General features: G+C 39.2%; 1 protein-coding gene across 1 annotated transcript in view; it reads left to right on the forward strand.

Annotated features, from left to right (window-relative positions):
• The first annotated feature begins 8,255 nt into the window (after window positions 1-8,255).
• Window positions 8,256-20,507, forward strand: part of ABCB11 (ATP binding cassette subfamily B member 11) — a 37,307-nt gene continuing 25,055 nt past the window's right edge. Inside the window, exons 1-7 of the mRNA XM_054173129.1 lie at window positions 8,256-8,350; window positions 11,728-11,749; window positions 13,149-13,197; window positions 15,121-15,362; window positions 16,805-16,892; window positions 17,819-17,952; window positions 19,406-19,577. Coding sequence (XP_054029104.1) covers window positions 8,278-8,350; window positions 11,728-11,749; window positions 13,149-13,197; window positions 15,121-15,362; window positions 16,805-16,892; window positions 17,819-17,952; window positions 19,406-19,577 — 780 coding nt within the window. The 5' untranslated portion in view covers window positions 8,256-8,277. The remainder of the gene's footprint in view (window positions 8,351-11,727; window positions 11,750-13,148; window positions 13,198-15,120; window positions 15,363-16,804; window positions 16,893-17,818; window positions 17,953-19,405; window positions 19,578-20,507) is intronic.

Here is a 20,507-nt window from a genome sequence, read left to right on the forward strand (position 1 = left end):
ATACCGCTCCTCCTGAAGTGAATTAGCATCAGTAGTGGCAGCAGCCAGCAAATTAAAATAAGCATATTTTTAGGAAAACGTTATTTATTTATTTTTAAGACCGATATCTGGTACTCAGTTTCTGACTGAACTTCAGCTTTGACCCATGCAGCCATTTTCTCAACACAGTCCAAATCTCTCACATCTCTAACAGCACTGTCTGAATCTGCTTTCAGGTCACAGTTTTTAACTCTTTGGCTCCCGTTTCAGTCAGACAACACAGAACCCCTTTCCATCAAAAAAAACCCAAACCTCCGTATTTCCAAATCCAGTGTCACATCCATTGATGAATATGTATTTTCTGGTGAGATTTGTAACCTTCTTCCTGCCTCTTGCCTTCCCATGCCACCACAGAGAGGTGACATCAAGAAAGAATAATACATAGAAAAGCATTTTATTACTGAAATCTTCTGCACAAAAAGCTGCTAGTTTTCTTGTCTATGAAGGATTGTTGGTTGATTGGTGTTTGGGGTTTTTTGTGAGTTGGCTAACTACAACCAATCATCAGAGGAGTGGCATCCTTGTGCTAGAACAAACAAAATCCTTTCTTAAGCAAAAATGAGAATGGAAGATATATTGTAATGAAGTTACAAAGAATAATACAATTAGGTTACAGCTGCCAGGTCAGTAAACTTCCACTGAACATATGTGGGAGAAAAGATGACTAGAAAGAGAGAAGTAAAAATGGAGTATTTGCTTGTAAACAAACAGAAATATCTGAACTTGGTGTCAATTCTTAGAAAATTAAAGACTGGAGCTAATTGACAACAAAAGGCCAATCATGATCAGCAGGGCCCACAACCTTTCTTATTACAATAGATACTTAAACAATATTAACCAGGAAAATTTATTTACTTTTACTAAAGCCTTTGGTTTTCTGTGCCAAACTCTCAAGAAAGACGATAGCAAATACAGACACCTTGCCTCTCCAGGAATAAATTCTCACCAGATAGGCTCTGGGAGTGCACATATGGTCTCTAAGCATAGGAGGGGTGAAGCTCAGGCAGTGTGACAAACCCAACAATTCTGCAATATATGTTTGGGAAGAGGCTGCATATCTGGGATTATACTCCAATTCACTTACTAGTGAATTTCTAAGTAACTAATGATGATGGATGAAATTCTGCTTAGAATGAACAGTTCAGTTATACTTCATGAGTGCTCATGGCCTGGAAAATAGGAGATACCTAATGTGATCAATTAAAAGAGTACTTTTACAGATGATCCATCTCTGCAGGGCAAGATAAAACGAAGTTCTGTTTACTATGGCCAAACTCTCCTCTGGCAAAACTTAATTTCAAAGTAAATTGCAAATGCCTGACAAGTTTTTCAGCATCAAAATAAGAACAGGAACACTGCTTTTATTTTCTACATGTAAAACTTCTTTCTACTCTGACATGGGAGGCTCCATATATCTCTATTTGTATTGCAAGCCCTGTGGCTGCTCATGGTGCTTGTTTACATAAATATGTATGCTGATGAAATGCAGCTTCTTGTGCTAGCTGGAAGTTACCCGGGGCACTGCAACAGTTGTGATGCAGAGATGCTCATTGTTGCTTGATTTCATCTGCAGCATTGGTAGAGAAGAAGTAATGAAGAAGTGATTAGATAACTGTCTTCCTTGTGTAAAGTTCCTTTAACAAAGGGAAATTCCTCCCTGGTATGTAGGCATGCATAGCAGCATGGGTGGCTGGCTTTCGTTTCCTTACAACCCTTCTCTAATACCCCTGGCTCTGCTTGGAACTCCTTTGCAGCCCAGCTGCAGCTGCCTCACAGGCTAACCCGGCCCCGCGAGCACTGCACGCCTCTGGCCTTCAAGAGCGCGCGGGGAGCTTGCCCGCGTCTGCCTCGTGAGAGCGGCCCCGCTCTGCCCAGCTGCTGAGGGGCCGGGCCGGTTCCGACCGGTTCCGACCGGTTCCGGAGCCTCAGCTCTCGGGCCAGGCTGGCTGCTGGAGGCTGCTTGGAGACCTGCCCTGCTTGCCACAGAGGCACTGTTTCCCGGCCACTCCTGCCCTTCCACACCTACCTGTCCCCGGACCTCAGCAATCCTGGAGAGCTGCACCTCATGCGTGGTAAAGTCTGTGCAGGATCTGCTCCTGGCCCCAAAGCTGTTCGAGTGGCGGCGTCCAAGTGCGGCTGGGGAGGCAGAGGCACAGCCAACAAGCGGCCTTAGGCGGACACACCACTTTCTGACATGAGTAGGCGTGGTGACCAAGTGATCAGTTGCACGGAGGGTGGGGCAAGCACTCTCAGAACCATCTCTTTGAAAGACCTCTCTTATTTTAACGTGTTGAGTCACTTATTTTTTATATAAACGTTATAGTTTGCATTTGAAATTTATGAGGGGTTGTTTTGGTTTAGAAGTGGTGTTGCTATCTCTGCTATTTTAATTTTGCACCAGTGTTTGGAATGGAGAAAAAATCTGTATCAGCTGCCAGATTTGGGTAGGATCAGCTGCATAAGTAAGTGCATGTCTTGCTTCTGATACCTGTTAAGAGCAGATGGTAAGAGGCTAACTGTAGAAACAAGGGAAGCTACTAGAGGTAAGTCCCTTGCCACTTGCCTCCCAGCCTCCCTGCTGGATGCACTCAGGAGGTATTTTGCAGTTTCACTATAGCATATTTTTGTGACCAAGAAATAAATACACCGTGACTTAGTGTCACGGTTTAGACTATGGGAAGAAAAATAAATTTGTTTCTTTCTTTGTGCTAGCTTCCCATCTGAAAGTATCCACTTCCGACACAGACTTGGACTCCTGATGTTTCATAAAAGAGAAAGTCATATTCACAGAAATGTCCACAGAGGGGCCAGAGGGACTTTTCTTACGTCACTGTAAGGAAACTATCTACTATTGCCCATTTCAGTATGAAGAAATGTAGTCTGATTGCAAAAAAAGGCTCCTGATTCCTCCTGAAAGGAGGTTATAGTGATGGGGGTATTGGTCTGTTCTTCCTAGAAACCTGGGAGAAATTAAGAAGTGAATAAAATATTTTCCTTTGTTTTCCAAAGGATCAGAGGACAGGCAGATAAAGCATCATGTAGAAGCAGAAGTGTACTACAATACTGAGACCTGCCTTACACTTTTGACACTTTGAGGTGTTATGACTGTAAGTGGCACAATTAGGATGGGGAATATACTCAAGTGAAAAAGTCAGTGTCTGGCTTCTTGGATACAGAACCATTGTATATTAGCTACAGAAATAAATTTGGCTATGAAAGGTTTTAAAAAAAAAAAAATTCATGAAGCCTAACAGCACTCTGTTCAATGTCTTCTGTCAGGCAAGGGAGTTCAAACTGCTGTACTTGGATACAGATGGGTGCAAAACAGAAACAAGCTGCTCATCTGGATTTTCAGCCTGCAGTGACAGTTTGAGTCTATTCATCTGGTAGTAAACTGTGGCCACCTTCTCCTCCATAGCTGTGAACTCTTAGTGCTAAATCTCTGGCTACCTGTAGGAAGCTTTGGAAACATCTTATTTGGTTACTCCTCATAGCAGTTGTCAATGCTGGACTAAAGATCAACAAGTTGTAGACTACATCTTAAAGTTGAGGCCTCCTGAGTCAAAAGAATGCATGGGCTTTAATTTCTTAATAAGAAATTATCTGTACAGAAATAACTATGATTTGTTTTTATTCACTTCCTCTATGAACTGTTGGGAATAAAAATCCAGAGAAGAAAGGATATTTTCATTTGGAATGGTAATATGTTAGAATAAATTGGGTACTCAGATTGAGGGAAGTTATTTTGCTGCATTTGGCTTAGTGAATTATGATCTTTTTCTTCCTTTTGCAAAGAGTTATTGAAATGTCATGAGCTGTGAGCAAAATGTTTCCCTTCAACTCAGACCACGACTGAGGGGAATTAATCCTCACAGTACTGCCCATCTTTCATGAACCAAATATTATCTATAATCCACCAAAATGCAAGACTTTGCATGTGTCCCCTGTGAGAGCTCAGAGATGGGAACACCTGTCCACACTCCCCTCAATTTACTGAAGTCCTGCTCCCTATTGTTTTAGGTCAGTGATTACTTCTTCATTCACCGAAGGGCTGACTAGCGACAGAAGCTGACATTTCCTTTCCCAGGACATCAAGTGGGAACAAAGTAGGATAGGGCTTGAAGAGATGGAGTGGATTTGGCTATTGTTTTTGCTAGCAGCTATAAAAGAGGAAGGTAACTCTATTGAAGCAGGACCAAAACTGAGTGCTTTGTGTTCTCCACTTCAATCCACAGAAACAGATGATTTTTCAGCATCAACCCATTTTTAGGGACCATGTTATGAAGTCAAGTAAGAATTTAATGATCTTCACAATTTTTTCAAGGATGAGTTGTAAGAAGCAGAAGTTTTGAATGGAGCAAAGCCCTTTGAAAAGGTTGAGGGTAGTCTGTGGTCTCAGCTCTAATTTGCCACTCCCTTAATCAACTTCATTAGCAGTGTGTAGCAGGTTCTGTGCACACTTTCTGAATGCCGAGATAAGTCTTCAAGTGAAAAGACTGAAGTACTTTGTGCAAGCTAAAATTTTATTCTGTCTCTAGTAAGTCAAACTTTGTATGGAAATAGTGTGCTTCCTTGCAAGCTACGTGTGAGCTCTGCTCAAGTACCTTGAAAAACAAAAGCATTTCATGACCTTTGACCATGTTGTTTCTGAAGAAGCTGGCAGGGGATAATGAAGCCGAGTAGAGTTCTGCTCCATCATTTGTATTTTTTTCCCAGCCATTCCACTCCTGTGCCCTCTACTGCAAGTAATAACTTTTCCCCCACCTCTGACTCTGTGTTATGTTAGACAAGAGAATTATCACTGTGACATCATTTCAGATAGTGTTATTCTCAAAGCTACACTGTGTATGGTGGTACAGATGTAGACATCTTTTTGTTAAGAAAAGGAAAGAAGACATCAGGTTTGTGTTTGGTTATGCTGGCTCAGTGACCACAGTAACAATGCTAAATAAGGAAAATGGAGTTCTGGTAAGCTGCGTTTAATTGTGATGCACTTTTGTGCACGAGGGTTTAGCATGGAAAATTTGAGAGCACACAAGACTTGAGAAGAGTTTACAGTGACCAAGATTAAGGCATTACCTTTCTATCTTGTCCTATCAGTCAGGGCTCTCTGTACTGAACTGATTCCAGGGGGGATCTAAACCATGTCTATGTTTATGATTTCCTTCTAAAATCTGTAGTGACATTGGCTGAGATCATAGAGTTGTCATCACCAGTGTCCCTTACTGAAAAATCCATGGAGGGCTTATCTCTAGTGAGAAGTAACTACTATTCAGGAGCTTCTGGGTTTTGAAATCTTAATTTTAAAGGAAGAAATATTAGCAGCCATGAGAAGAAGGACAAGTTGTAGGTCAGAAAACAAATCTTTTGAGCAAATTCTAAATCCTAATTTAGCTTAATCTCTGAACCAATTTTCATATTATTCATCTGATGTTGCTGTTTACTGCAGGGACAGTAGTGTACTCTGAATTATCACATGGCTAATAAAGAAATTCTATACTAATAGAAATGCTATATAAAAGAACTGATGTATGAATCACTTCCAGTACCTTCATTGAGTGCTTTTAATTTCCAGAGAACTGTCTGGTCACCTTCTATATAATTGCTTTCCAAACACTCTGACTTTCTGTTGTGAGATTACCTTAGTCAAATTTAAACCCTCCATTAGATGTCAACGAACTGTAACCATTGTGACCGCATGGTTGTTGACCCAGGTGCAAACAGCCAATGCTCAATTTAAAGATTCAGTTCTAACAAATGGGTTAGAATAACGAAAACATGATGTGAAATGGTTGGGTGCTTCACTGACTAATTGAGGATCCTCGCAGTTTGTTCTGTGATACATGATTTTTCACATCTACGGGTGAGTACAAACCTCTCCTGTTCATGTTTTAGAGTTAACTGGTGAAACTTCCTGAACTGAAGGGTACTTCTGTTTTTCCTTCATAACAATCTCAACTAAGTGCTAAATTCCCTTTATGCAGTTTGTGGGTTTCTTTGTGGTTTGGTGTTGGTTTTGTGTTTGGTTGGTTGTGGGTTTTTTGCTTTTGGTCTGTTTTGGTTTGGTTGGGGTTTTTTTTTTTTGTTTGAGTGGTTTTTTTGAATTATTAGTTTGGTTTTGTTTTTTTTGAATGCAACTGTTTGAAGAACAAGCCATTAAATTCTAATTTGAAGCAAAATGTCTTTCTGTATGTATGCCATCATTAGTATTTGAGGAACCCAGTTTTAAAGGAAAATGAAGGATAGGGCTTTGGGAGCCAATTTTCATTGTCTGTCTCTGTCTGTCCTTCCTCTCCCTTTTCCTTCATGTTGTTGTCCCCCCTGCTCTGTTCCCTCTGTCCCCACCTTTATGTTGATTATAGATCTGATCTGAATAAAGATGTAATTTGAAAAAGTTCTCAGAGGGCTTTGGATCAGGTCCTAATGTTCATTCTATAGGATATGCTGCTTTGTTGGCATTTTCCATGTATTACTTTAGATTTGGATTTTGAGCTCTTTAAAAATGTTTGTGAAAATCCAGCAGCTATACCTTAACTGGCTAGAGTTAAATGCTATTTCACTTTAGTGCAATGCTTGAGGTATCCTAGTTTGGTATTTGTACAATCAAGGGTAGATGGGGTGATCTAATGCCATCTATTATTTCTGATTTCTCTTATCTAAATAATTTTTAATGCAGATACCAGCAACAGTATTTTTCAAGATGTTTTAAGTGATTCTCAGTTAAACATTCAGACCCTGAGGAAGGTTGTTTAAATATGCTAGTACAGCATGCTAATCTGATGTACTACTGTTTCTGTCAGCTAATGAATGATGCCTGCTGGACAGGATAGTTTTTGGATAGTATTGATGTGTTGAGCTTTAGAAGATAAATAGGAATATCATCTGTGAAACTGAAATAATCTTTCTCCTTTGCTCAGTGTTGGTAAGACTGGTGCTGTAGTACTGTTATATATTAATCACGTCAAGAAAGATGTGCTAGAATGCAGAGGAGACCAGTGGAAATCATCAGAGGTTTAGAAGTACACTCTACCAAGAAAAACTGAATGAGTTGCTTTCTTCATCTGAAGAGGGAGACTTTCTAGTATTATTCAAATAAATGCAGTCTTCTTACAAAGTGGAAAGGAATATTATGTTCCATTTTCTTGCTGGATTGTAAAAGAAGTAAGGAGTTTAAGTTACGATAGATAAGATTTGGATTAGAACAAAAAAATTATGTAACAGTAAGTATAGCAAAACTTTAATTCCTGGGGCAGTTCTTCAAGCATCTTTAATGATCATCAGCTAAAATGAATCAAGAATAATTAACTTTGGCTTGGATGCTTAGAATTAATCAAGAGACTTTGGTCTTTTCAGCCTGCATTACTGAGGATTCAGTGATGTGCCAAGAATTGTACACATACAATTCAGAAGAGGATGAAAGAGAAAGGCTTGCAAGGTAGTTTGGGGGTGGGGGAAGTGACAAAAAATGAAAGGTCAGGACTTCATGGGATATGAAATTATTAAAAATCCCACTGGACCAGTTCCTATTATATTCCTCCATTTTCATCCAGGAATGGGTGTATTTCCTACATCCTCTGGCAATTTCAGAGCCAAACTTCTCGGTCCTCCCCCTGTAAGGCAATGCCTGGCTGTAGCTATTCACACAGCTCTTGGCAATATGAAGGATTCTGGTAGTTTTAATACTATTAGCCATAAAAAGAGTGGCTTCTTTACAGGGTTAAATAGGTGAAAAATCAGGTAGCTGGGAAGTCACTGAGGAAATACCTGTTTTACAAAGAAGAATTCTTGTGTTATTTGGGTAAAAGATGTTAAGGCTTTGATATCTGAATATGTGGTTAAAGTGAGAGGCTGTGAGAGGTTTACAGAGAAGTGTAAACATACAAATTTTGGTGTTTAATGACTGGAATAAGGTATTGTAACTATTCTTTAGGATACATTACGTGAAAGAAAGGTATGGGTACAGTGGCCTACATTGAAGCCTTGTACCCAGAGGTAAGTTGGGCATGCGGCTCTGAGATATTTTTCTATTCTGTAGTTTCACTCTGTCTGGGACACCTGTTATAAATTGTGCAGTAATCAGTGCTGTTGCCCTGAGATGAGGGCAAAGCTAAGGTAAGCAGGAGTTTAATGTAGTATAATTGAATGGTATGTTCATAGGCAAATGTATGCTGATACTCTTCCCTCCCTGCTTTCCCACCTCTTTTTCTTCAGATCTTCTGATTTAAGTAACTAATCATCATGTCTGACCCTGTTCTGCGTAGCATCAAGAGGCTGGGAGAGGATAACCATGCCTTTGACTTGGATGGAAAATGTAAGAAGTTTAATCTTCATTTGGCTCCTTACTTTATAAAGCATGTAAAATAGGTGGTGGATGGCCTAAGTAGGGTGAATTAGTCTACAGAATACAAAGCAAATAGTCTGGGAAATAAATATAGAAATACACAGTATTTGCTGCAGTGGGCATGCTGCCTGCAAAACAACTTTCCTTTAAAAACTACATATAATGATCCCCACTCATGGCCAGTCTTTACTTACCAACCTACAAATTCATGGTATCTACCTCGGTTTTTATCCTGAGCATTTAGGTGTACAAGTAAAGGCTACACAAGTACTTGTAGTCATATTTACATTAGCCAGAACTCTTATGAGTTATTGCCAGGTAAAGATCTGCATTCCTTCTCTTCATCAAAGTTTTTCTATGTTTGTTCCATTTTTCCTTTGCAATATGCACTTTCCCATTTTTCCAATCCAAATGTGGCAAGAGTCAAGGAGAAAAATGAAGAGAAACCTCTAATATTATGAATTCTGTTTATAAGACTTGAGAAAAGCTGACAAAGAGAGGAGCATTCAATATTTGTGCTGAATGTACAAAGGAAAACAAAAGAGTAGCATATAATGGAAGATAAATTGCTGTACAGTGCAATGCACCTGTGTCTCACACAGACTGAAAAGAGCTCACAAAAGAATTCCAGCACTCAGGTATCACTAGATTCCCTAAGCATACATAAATTTTGTATTTCCAAATTCCCTGAGAGCTATGGCCCAGACCTGGAGGTGTTTAAGCTTTCATTAAAAACATTTTGGCTGCTACCTAAAAGTAGTTTCAATGCATGGGACATTGTGGGCTCTGATATTGGTGGAGAGGCCAGGGGAATGATGAGAAAAGGGAATAGGTTAAGGGGACATGTCCTTCCACTTCTGGGACAGAAAACTGTTCATCAGACGTTTAGAATACCTAATCTGCCCAGATTTATCTAGCTGATTTTAAGGGTTGTTTTTTGGCTGCATGTTTTCATTATGCACTTGTTGCTTTTACTTCTTATAGGATTTAGGCAAAAAAAATACTCTACCAGGACCACAGCTATTCTTCTTTTCAGTTTTTTTTTAACCTGTCAAGTGAGTTTTCCACTGGTTTTTCAGTTTCCCTGAAAATGCACTATGTTTCCTGCTTAACATAGTGACCAGTTTGTTGAACTACTAAGGTCACTTCTCCTGAAGGAAACATGATCACTTTAAATCTTACAGGCATTCCACCAAGTGACCTCATCTCCAGTAAGGTTTGTTTCAATAATCATCTTCTGTACAAATTAGTAAGAATTAGCTGTTTCTGAATCAGCTCTTGAACACCCCATGTGTAGGAGTAGTTAAGAGCTGACTTTAGTTGGAAGTCTTTTGAGTACGGTATTTAATTAGTTCAATCAAATACCAGATCTTCTCTGGCTTAACAGTTACTGTGTTCTCACAGTACAGCTTTTCCTTGATTCTGTGCTTTTTTCCCCCCCAAATAGTAACATTTCTTTTTTAAAGGCCTTATTTTCCCTTTCAAAGATTACTATAGCTTTTCTTTAGGGTTAATGAATATATTAATCTTCCCTACATTATCGTCTTTTCTATAAAAATTATATTCTGTCCTTTTTCCCCCTACTTTTTCAATTGCAGCAGTGTGAACTGTTACTCATTTGCTTCTTTCTCTCAGATAAAGCATCAGTATCATCATCACAAATTCTCTTCCTGCTTAGAAACTGCTGGCCTACAAGAGCTGGTCCACAGTTCCTCACCCTCTTGAGTGGCTTTAATATACTGTTGTTTCCATCTTCAGGTTCATAGCCTAGGCTTTCTTCACCTTTGAAGAGTGCTTATTTTGTTACCTAAATCGATATGAGTCAAAAAGCTATCTCACCAGATGCTTTCATTCCTCCTATTTTCCTCCCAGTAGCCAATTCCTTCACTTTGCAAAACATTTTTCATTACAAGCCTGCAGAGGAAGCTTTCTCTAAATCTTAACTTTTCCAAGATACCCCTGGAGAATCTTTAAGGAATGGTTTCAAACCACCACAGCTGTTACCAGCTGCCAAACTTCAAAACTCTGCAATTTAACATTTCTTTTTCCTTCACAACTAACTCTTTTCTTACACCAAAAGATTTCTTTATAATACTAATTTTACAAACTAGAACCTACCTGAGAAATGTCTGATATTCTTGAGATACATATGTGTGCTTACTGAAAGAATCTTTTACTGTCCATGAGTAATAAACACAGCACAATAAAACCAGTAAAGTTGTTGTCAGCTAAAGCCAAATGAAGTTATCTTACTAACCCTACAAAGGAGGTGTAATGAGCTGTTCCCTCTGTCCCAAACTCAGAATGCTTCAATCTAACATTGTTGCCTCAGAAATGCAAAACCCTGGAGAAAGCGGAAAAGCCTTCTTCCTTTGTGTAGAAAAATGATGGAGGCATAATTTGTGGTTAGAACAACCTCTTTGCACCCTCTGTGAGCAGTAATGCAAATTTCCTGTGTGCTTGCTCTGTGAGACAGGCCTATGCATGCTCAGTGTTGTGCCAATAGATGTGAAGAAAGAAAGACACTGCTTGAAAAGCGTACCATGGTTCTGAACCTCCTGCTGAGCTGCCAAGTGCATTGTAAACAAGCAAGGTGCATATGACCTTAGATTCTCCAAACTGCTCTATACATAAAAATAGTTCTTTAGTCATTGTCCTCTCAAGTGATATAGAGCAAATCTTTTCTACATCAGGCCTTATGATGACACCTCTTTGGGGTCCCTGCCAGCACAAGCTGTGCTTTAGATACAATGACTTCAACAACATCTCTTGAAAGGGAGCTAAATCCAGGCCTGTTCTGGGGACTAAGGAGTTGCCCTGCAGTGTAATTACATCTTGTAGGATTATTTCATTTCTCTAAGATATGATTCCTTAGAGAGTATCCCAAGAATAGGTAACAATGTGACAAGTTCATCTTTCCCTTCATGGGCACAGCTGCCCCTCTTCCAAAGGATTTGCATGCTGTAAGTTGTTGGAAGGCAAGAGTGAAGAACTACAGCTCCTCCTTTCAAAAAACATGCATGGACTGACAGTAGAGTAGTATTTCTTGATGAGTCTAAGAGAACTAGTTAAATACTAGCAAACAGTTTGTCATCTGGAGGACTGAAAACTTGAGATGACTTCTTCAAGAGAAAGCAGGCATAAATTGATATAAACTTAACAAGGAAATTTTTGGACCCATGTCAGTTTGTGTCTCTGACTAGAGGTACCTGGGGAAATAAGATCCCCATAACTCAGGAATGATCAGGTCCCATGGGGCTCTAGGGGGTATGTTTCACATGTATACAAAAGATTATGTACTTTAACAACAATTGTTAACTAGCCTGTGCATTTATTTTCTCTAACAGGTAACAGCCTCAAGAAATCAGAGTAAGTCACATATACAAATGGAACTATCAATGTTTCTAGGAATATTGAAAGAAGTTAATGTCATTGAATCAGATCAACACATTTATAGATTATATGGTATTTAATGAAAAGCTGTGCTCTAGGAGCTGAAGTGCCTTATTTGATACAACTGACACAGGTAGACCAAAACAATCCTAGAAACCTTTAAAGACATAGAATAATAGCAGCACAATATGGTCTGTCTTCTGAAAATGCTTTTTGATATTTAAATTTATATTTCTTCAGCTTTTAGTTTTCAATATGATTTTTTGCAGTAATTTTAATCAATTTCTCTTTGATCAATTTCTCTTAAAGCTTAACTGTGAGACTTTAAAGTAAAAGGAATTAATTCATTTGAGCTCAGATATTAAGATATAAGTGTAGAATTCTAGGTAGTTAAAATCTTAAATAACTCAGAGACACTGACTTTCAGATATAATCTGAGATTTGAATGGAATTAAGAATCTTCCTAGATTCAAAACTCTGTAGCAGACTGGACATACTAATGGATGCCATAATTTTTCCCAGCTCAGTTTGGGAACTACTGCTAGAATGAGGAAGCAAAAACATCTCTTTGTTTTCTAGTTTTGTCAGGTTGTCCATCTTGCAGAGCACCAGCCTGGTATTCAAGGTCTATTGTGGTCCCCATATGTACCTTGAAACCCAAGTTCTGTTGCACTTTCACATATGGTTTTGCTTACTACACATATGAAGCTTCTTTCAGGCTTTCTAGGAAAAGTGTTTGTCTGAAAACTGTCCATGATAAATATAGCTTGAATTAATTTGTTTTATTAACATACTTGCCTTGTGGATCCCATTCATAATGGTGCAACTAGTCCCTTAGATTTTAACTAATTGTACAGATTAGCAACACATAATGTGAGCACTGAAAAAAACCTGTATGATAGAGATGCTACTCTCACCATAAACACAGAGACAATATGAAAGGGAACGAGAACAGGACTAGCCAACAATTTGGATGCTAGGTTTTTCTCCAGCTTTAAAGAACCCACTATCCACATTATAGGAACAGTGTTTTAAGGAGCTGCTTATGAAACCAAGCACAAATCTTGAGATAATTTTAAACTAATTCCTGTTCTGGTCTCTGTTTAAAATTCAAATGAACCATCAAGTCACTGGTTCCAAAGAAAGAAGTGAATTGCCCCTTAAAGTGCTGGGCAAAAATGTCTCAAAATGCAACCAAGAGAATAAACAAAATAATGTAAAAGCTTATCCTTTTTGCTAGGAATTTCTATATGTCTGAAGAAACTTTCAGGAATTAAGTAGTGGGTTAAGTTCAATTCTGTATACTGTCTTTGCATACAGAACCAATTAGGTACTGTAATACAAGTTTAGAATTTTATGTTTTCTGTTCTTGAAGGTCATCAGAAAAGAAAGAAGAGAGTATCCGTGTTGGCTTCTTTCAGCTGGTAATGAAAGCAATGGAGATAAATATTTTATGTGTATTGTGCTGCAGAATAAGTGACAATAACTTTTATGGGTGTTTTTTGGGAGTAGCTGTCACTTAGGCAAACTTTCAAGGATTAAGCCATTTGGCATGAAAGGATGCCATTAAAGTCAATGGGAATTTAATAGACCCCTTTGTCGTTTTGTCAGCCTAGTATTGATTATTGATATTTGTCTCGTAACTGACTGTTAAACCCATTATATTGAACCTACACGTAGATATGGGGGAAAGGGTAAAGATGCACAGCAGAGATATAGGTGACTTTGGTGCATTCTTATTTCTGTCAAATATTTGCTGTGTGAGATTTGGTAACTGTAGAAACTTAGGGGTACAGAAAACTGTAAGGTCTAGCTTTTGATGGGTTGTGGAATCCCATAGGGTATATTTAAATGTTATAATTAATGTAGTAGAGTCATGTCCAGCCCAGCTGCATGCAGCTAACAGGTTTTATTACTTCTGTTTAGCATGTAGTCTAGGTAATTTGCCCCTAATGTGTCCAAATTAAATATGGTCTTGACTGCAGTACCGGGCTAATGCAGTTATATCCATACGGCATGTACTCTAGCTAAGTATCTCAGCTCTGAGTTGAGTGGAGAGAACAGTCTGTCCACACAGAGGGCTATGTCTGTCAAAGAGAGGGGTCTGAATTCTGCAGCTTGTTTTGCACAGATGTTTAATTCCTAAAGTGCTGTTGGTAGACATAATGTTTGCATCATGTGAGCTGAGAGAGTTGGTATTGCACAGCTATGCATTTTCTGTGGGTTTGTTGTGTTTTCTTTAATCAAAGGAGTTCCTAGACCTCTTATGAGCAAGATTTGCAGAACAGTGGGAGTGCTACAGTTTTCTTCTGATTTCGTTGTTGTGGTTGTTATAGAAAGGTCTTTTATTTCTCTTTTATGTTAACCAACTTATTTTTCCCTTTAGCTTGTCTCTACTCTAATGTCCCTTTTCCATACATGCTCCAAATTCCCACTTTTTTCTTCTCTTAGATACTATAGCACCTACAGAACCTGCTCAGGTTCTTCATCAGTCTATGATTCTTTTTTACATTCTAATTTCAAAGTGTATAGCATTTGATACTGATATTCTATATGGACAGTTTGATCTACATCTATATATATACACAGACCTGACTTCAGCTTTACAATCAGGCAACACAATCAGGACAACGATAGGTCAGTGTATCTTAGGTGAGACACCACCAGCATGTGTGTATATTCTTGGCCCATGACAAATGTGAGGTAATAGGACTTAGGTCAGTCCTTTTTTTTTTCTTTTTTTTTTTTTCACTGATGATGTTTCTATACATTTCCCATAGATTAGGAGCCAATGCCAAACTGCCCAGCTCAGCCAGCACAGTTTAGAATATTAACTGTGAAGACTTGCTCTATTTATTTGGCTTTCTGCCACAGCATCACAGACCTTGGGGAAATTGGCTAACTCCGTTCAGAGGTTCTGTATAATGCCCTAAGGCTTTTTTCCTCACCTTGTCCTCTCTCTTCATCCCCACAGGAAATTTGCAAAGAAGACTAGATATGAATTATAATTACTATTCTTAATCTTTTATCCAGTTTCTGGGATGATGATAAAGTGGAATGATATTGAGCTGATAATGTTATATGATAATAAATTCACATAGTCAGATTCTGCTGTCAGCTAAAAGTGTGCTCAAAATAATTTATGGGGCGGTAATCAGAGGTGCAATTAGATTAGACTGGAGAGAGATATTTGCCTTTATTCTGTATTTAGGATAATTCTGAAATTTAAAGAGGATGATAGTCTATCTGATCCACCTGATTAATCATTTATCAGTATACAACCAGCATGAAGACTCTCTCAGTCTGTTTCTTTTTGTCTGTTTGTTTCTTTTTGTCTTTTTCTTCAGTTTCGATTTTCTTCATCTATGGAAATTTTAATGATGCTTGTTGGTAGTTTCTGTGCTATTATTCATGGAGCAGCCCAGCCAGGTGTGTTACTTGTGTTTGGTGCAATGGCAGACACATTTATTGTATATGACATTGAAATGCAAGAGCTTAAAGACCCAGGCAAGATCTGTGTAAATAACACTATAGTGTGGATTAATGGTACTATTCATCAGGATGAGAAGAATGCCACAATAAGTTGTGGGTAAGTAGTAAACCTGTTTATGTTTTTTCCCCCCTTTGTTGTTATGGCTTGTCAGAGAATGTATTGCTAGTGAAGCTCCAGTTAAGTCTTTAAACCTTACATTTTCTGTACATGAGGCAGAAAAGGGGGATGATTTTTCTTAAACAGCCCTGAGATAGAGATGTTACCTGAAGGGACAGAAGATCAGCTTGGGTCTTGGTCTTTCAGCTGTAGATGTCAGCAAGGATATTATTTGATCATGTCTGTTCTGATGACACATATCTGCCACACATCTGAGTTCATTAATCTGTTTTCTCTGATGTCACATAGATAGTAATGACTTCTGGTCATCCTGGATAGGCCTTAGGTATTTGTAAGTGCCTGTTGACTTCTGAGCAAGTTAGCTAAACTTTACTCATTGAAGAGAAATGAGCACTTCCAGGATGCGATTTGTCTTAGCTTATGTGAAATATCTAAGGGAGGTCAGATAACTGCCCTATAAGAGTGCCTGTTTCTTTCCATTAAATATAATAAATGGAGTATAGATGAGTCATTCAGATACAAATATCTGTCAAAGCCAAATCTGAACCTATAACCTTTCCCAAGGCTCATTTTTCAGTGCATCATTCCAAGAGTTTTCTAATCCCTGAGTGACATTTAATTAGGTATTTAATTAGAATTAAAATTAACTTGTCTAAAGGCCTCTGAAACAGAGTTTCACATTCCTAGACATAGGTGACTGGGGCCAAGATATTTGCTCCAGGCTATCTGAACCATCCTTCCAAGATGGGACTGGAAGATAGAATACAGGTTTTGCTACAGACCTTTTTTTTGTCTGAAGCAGCAACTACACATTGGGCAGGATACATTCAGAGAATCACAGAATAATAGAATGGTTTGAGTTGGAAATTATCTTAAAGATTATTTAGTTCCACCTCCTCTATGACAGGCAGGGACAGCTTCCACTAGATCAGGTTGTTCAAAGCCCCATCCAGCCCAGCCTTGAACATTTGCAGGGATAGGGCATCTGTAACTTTTCTGGGCAACCTCATATTGAAGATTTTCATCTTTTTATTTAACTCAAGTCAATCCTTTTCCAGTTTGAATCCATCACCCCTTGTTCTATCACTATATGCTTTTGTAAAAAGTCCCTCTCCAGCTATCCTGTAGGCCACCTTTAAGTACTGGAAAGTTGCTAAAAGGTCTTCCTGGAGCCTTCTCTTCTCCAGGCTGAACAACCTCAACTCTCTCAACCTTCATAGGAGAGGTGCTCCAGCCCTCTGATGGTCTTTGTGGCCTTCTTCTGGACTCACTCCAACAAATCTATGTCCTTCTTAAATTGAGTCCCCATAGTACTCCAAGTAGGGTCTCACCAGAGCAGAGGGAAAGAATCACTTCCCTTGACCTTCTAAATATTTATGGTTGTTTTGTTTCTTTGATTTGTTTTTTTCTTTTTTTTCCAGGCTGCTGGACATTGAAGAAGAAATGACCAGGTTTGCAGCTTATTATGGAGCAATTGGCTGTGCCGTACTTTTGTTAGGATACCTCCAAGTCAGTATTTTGTTCCCTATTTTAATTCCAAAGTTTAAATCACTAAATAATCAAGTTCATAATGATTATATTCCTTTTAGCATCTTAGCTACCCATTTGAGCAGAATAGATGCTTTCTGTTCTTGTTCTATTGGTTGAAATATGTTAAATGTGGCAATCTAAAACCTCCTTGGATTTGTGCATGCATATCATTGTACAGGGATAAGTTTTACCCAGTGAGATGAATACATGCTGCTCACTTCACACCACAAGAAGTACCTGCTGCTCAAGTGTGGTTTCTGTGGGATCTACATGCCCTCCCAAAATAACAGCTGAAGGGCACACGGATTCCCAGTAGGCATCTCAACTGTGTTGAGCCCTGTGTTTCTGCTGTAGAGATACTGCAGTGTAATACTAGGACAAAACTAGTATTGGAGAAGAATCACACCATGTATGCTGTACAGTAATGGGCCCATCCTTATGACTAAATGAGCTGCAAGATTGGACAATTCCTGGGTAATCCGCTAAAGGGCCCACTGCTTTTGAAGCTTTTTATAATTGCAAAAATCACTTGAAATTGTCCTTCCTGAAAACTATGCCAGTGTTTTGCTGAGGTGCGATGGCTGCCATCCCTATATTACTTACAGCTGTACCTATATTACTTACAGCTGTAAGTGGCAAAATTTTTGTTCATGTGACATTCATGCAACAGAAAAAAGTAATTTGACTTCCATCTCCTGTCAGCCTGCCAGAACTGAGACAAATGCTTGATCCAGAGGCTTAACAAAATTGTTGAATTATTTAAAAATCAAAGCCATCATGCAACTATTGTATCTTTGTAGCTAGAATGTATTGTACCTGAATAGCAATTTTATCAATAGCCAAATTCCTCTATCCCATTTGTTGGGAGGAGAAAGACTTTCTACTGCTGCATTATGCTCTTCCAGATCTGCTTCTGGGTTATGGCTGCAGCTCGTCAGATACAGAAAATCAGGAAGGCTTATTTCAGACAAGTAATGCGAATGGATATAGGTTGGTTTGACTGCACATCTGTAGGGGAACTGAACACCCGGATTTCTGAGTAAGTAATCTAGAAGAAAACATATGCTACAGAGAACATTTTGCACTTCCTTCTAAACACAACAGAGTGCCAATAACTAGGCATTTGACAAAGACTTCCTAATGTAAAATAGTTACATTTCTGGGAGCAGGAACCAGGGTGATCCCCTACTCTATCTTCAAAATTATTGCCACAACCATTAAATCACAATTATTTCCCTTTGTGACTTGTCTATCAGTAAATGTGTTGGGGGGGAGGGGAGAGGGAGGGTTGGTACAGTTTTGGGGTAGGATTTTTTTGCCAGTTTGTTCTATCCTGTCCTCTCCTGTGTCCAGTCTTTTCAGAGTGATCTATGATTTGTCTGCCAGCACAAATCCTCTCCCTGAGGCTGGAGATGTGTGTTTGAAAACTTTCTCACTTCTCAGTTTACCCTTCTTGCTAAAGAAGGTGCAAGCACCTACCTTTAGAAGGGGACCTAAGGTAGATGGAGATAAGAGTTCTATCCTGGATAAACCTTTGGCTGTGAGAACAGCAGGGTTTAAAGTTTGCAGTTCCTGTTTACAGCTGAAGCAGCTGCACAATGAATATGCTGGCTCTAGATGGCTCCCTCTTAGTTGTTCCTGCAGATCAGTCACATTTGCAAAAGATTTTTCTGCAGTTGAAGGGGATAGTATTTGTCTTTACTTACCAACCAACAAACAAACAAAAAACCCCCAACAAAACATTCTCCAGAAGAAATACTGAAATGTTCTCCAACACTTAAATTTTTCAGTAGAGGACTATAATGTCACTTGATATATCAATGAGCTAATAACTTTGCACTTTAAACCTCAATACCACTTGCTCCTTTTTATTCCAGGAGATCACATGTCTTCTAATCTCAGGTGTGAGGCAGTAGCCAAGAGTGGCTTTAAGATATTTTTTCTGTGTTGGCAATGCATCAAAATAAAGAACAAATGAAATCTGTAGCTGCCTAGGGGCTGAATAGTGTTAACTGCTGCATCACTGTCCCCCACTGACTCCAGTGACAAAGTAGTCCTCCAAAGTTCATGCATAAAAGCCTGCTGTGACTGTAAAGACACCAGATTTTCTCTCTGTAGCCCAGGGTCTTTGGAAGGGGTGAGGGTGGAAAGAATTGGGATGAGGAAGGTCTATTTGCAAATAGACCCAAATGTATCACAGTATCACAGCATCACAGTATAACCAAGGTTGGAAGACACCCCAAGGATCATCAAGTCCAACCTGTCCCAACAGACCCCACAACTAGACCATGGCACCAAGTGCCATGTCCAATCTCCCCTTGAACACCTCCAGGGACGGCAACTCCACCACCTCCCTGGGCAGCCCATTCCAATGACGAATGTGGCCAGTGCCAGCAACACAAACAAAAGATATGCTCACCCATCTTCTTTTGGATGTTACTGTTTTGGTTTGCTTTTCCCTTTCTTTTTTTTTTTTTTTTTTTTCCCTCCAGTGATATTAACAAAATTAATGAAGCTATTGCTGACCAAGTAGCAATCTTTATCCAGCGCTTAACCACCTTTGTGTGTGGATTCCTACTAGGATTTATCAGTGGCTGGAAACTGACCTTGGTTATTATTGCAGTTAGCCCTCTGCTTGGGGTTGGAGCAGCTGTCTATGGCTTGGTAAGTGAATTGTAAGAGGTTTGTATTGAGGTATGATGACCTTTTATTGGGTCTGATGGATTGGTATTGTGGTTGCTGAGATGAGAACCTGGCCTACACCTTCCCTCTATTACTACATGCCTGATTTAGATGGTTAGTAGACACAAGCCTTGATTTCTTTATGTAGATTAGGGGCTTTTAGAGATTATTAGTTTTTAGAGCTGAATAATTGTTGAAAGCCACTGCTCAAACTTAGGTGTTCCTGCTCCTGGCAGCTGCTGTGTCCTGTCCCAGTTGTTTCTATTTTGCTCCTCCATCTGCTCCCTGCAAACTCCTTGGTCACTGTGCAGAGAAAGGATGATTATGAGGGAAACTGCAGCATTTTCTGCCCTCTCATCTTCTGTTTCACATCTGACAGATCTGGGCAGTTACTGCTCCTGTACTGCCCTCTTTTATACTCTCCTCTTTGGCTGAGTTCAGCCCTTTGGCTGCCTCACTTCCTCCATGTCAGGAGCAGTTCACTATTGCTTTGCTCTCAAACCTCTAATGTAAATGACTAATTTCTCATTTTTCTGCCATCCTTTAGCACCTTGTGCTGGCTGCAAGTAGATGACATATATACTGACTCAGTGTAAAGTGGAAGAGTGGAATCCTGGCAGGGAATGAAATAAACTCCAAAATGCCTCTTTCCTTCACTTGCAACTTCTTTCTGAGCTCATTCCCCTTTTTACTTGCAATTTTCCCCTCCTTATTCTTACTTCCTCTGTCTCTTCTCTTTCCATTCACATACTCACAGTTAAATGTTCCCTCATCAGGATTTCCAGCCCAACTCTATGGTTTATATCATTATGAAAACAGACCCAAGGTCAATCTAGCCTGATTTCCTGTCTCCAAATGTGGCTAACTGGGGCAGGGTATTTGAAGAGAGAAAACAATTAAGAACACTTCAGA

This window comes from Dryobates pubescens, chromosome 2 (assembly GCF_014839835.1).
Source record: "Dryobates pubescens isolate bDryPub1 chromosome 2, bDryPub1.pri, whole genome shotgun sequence".
NCBI classification, from domain to species: Eukaryota; Metazoa; Chordata; class Aves; order Piciformes; family Picidae; genus Dryobates; species Dryobates pubescens.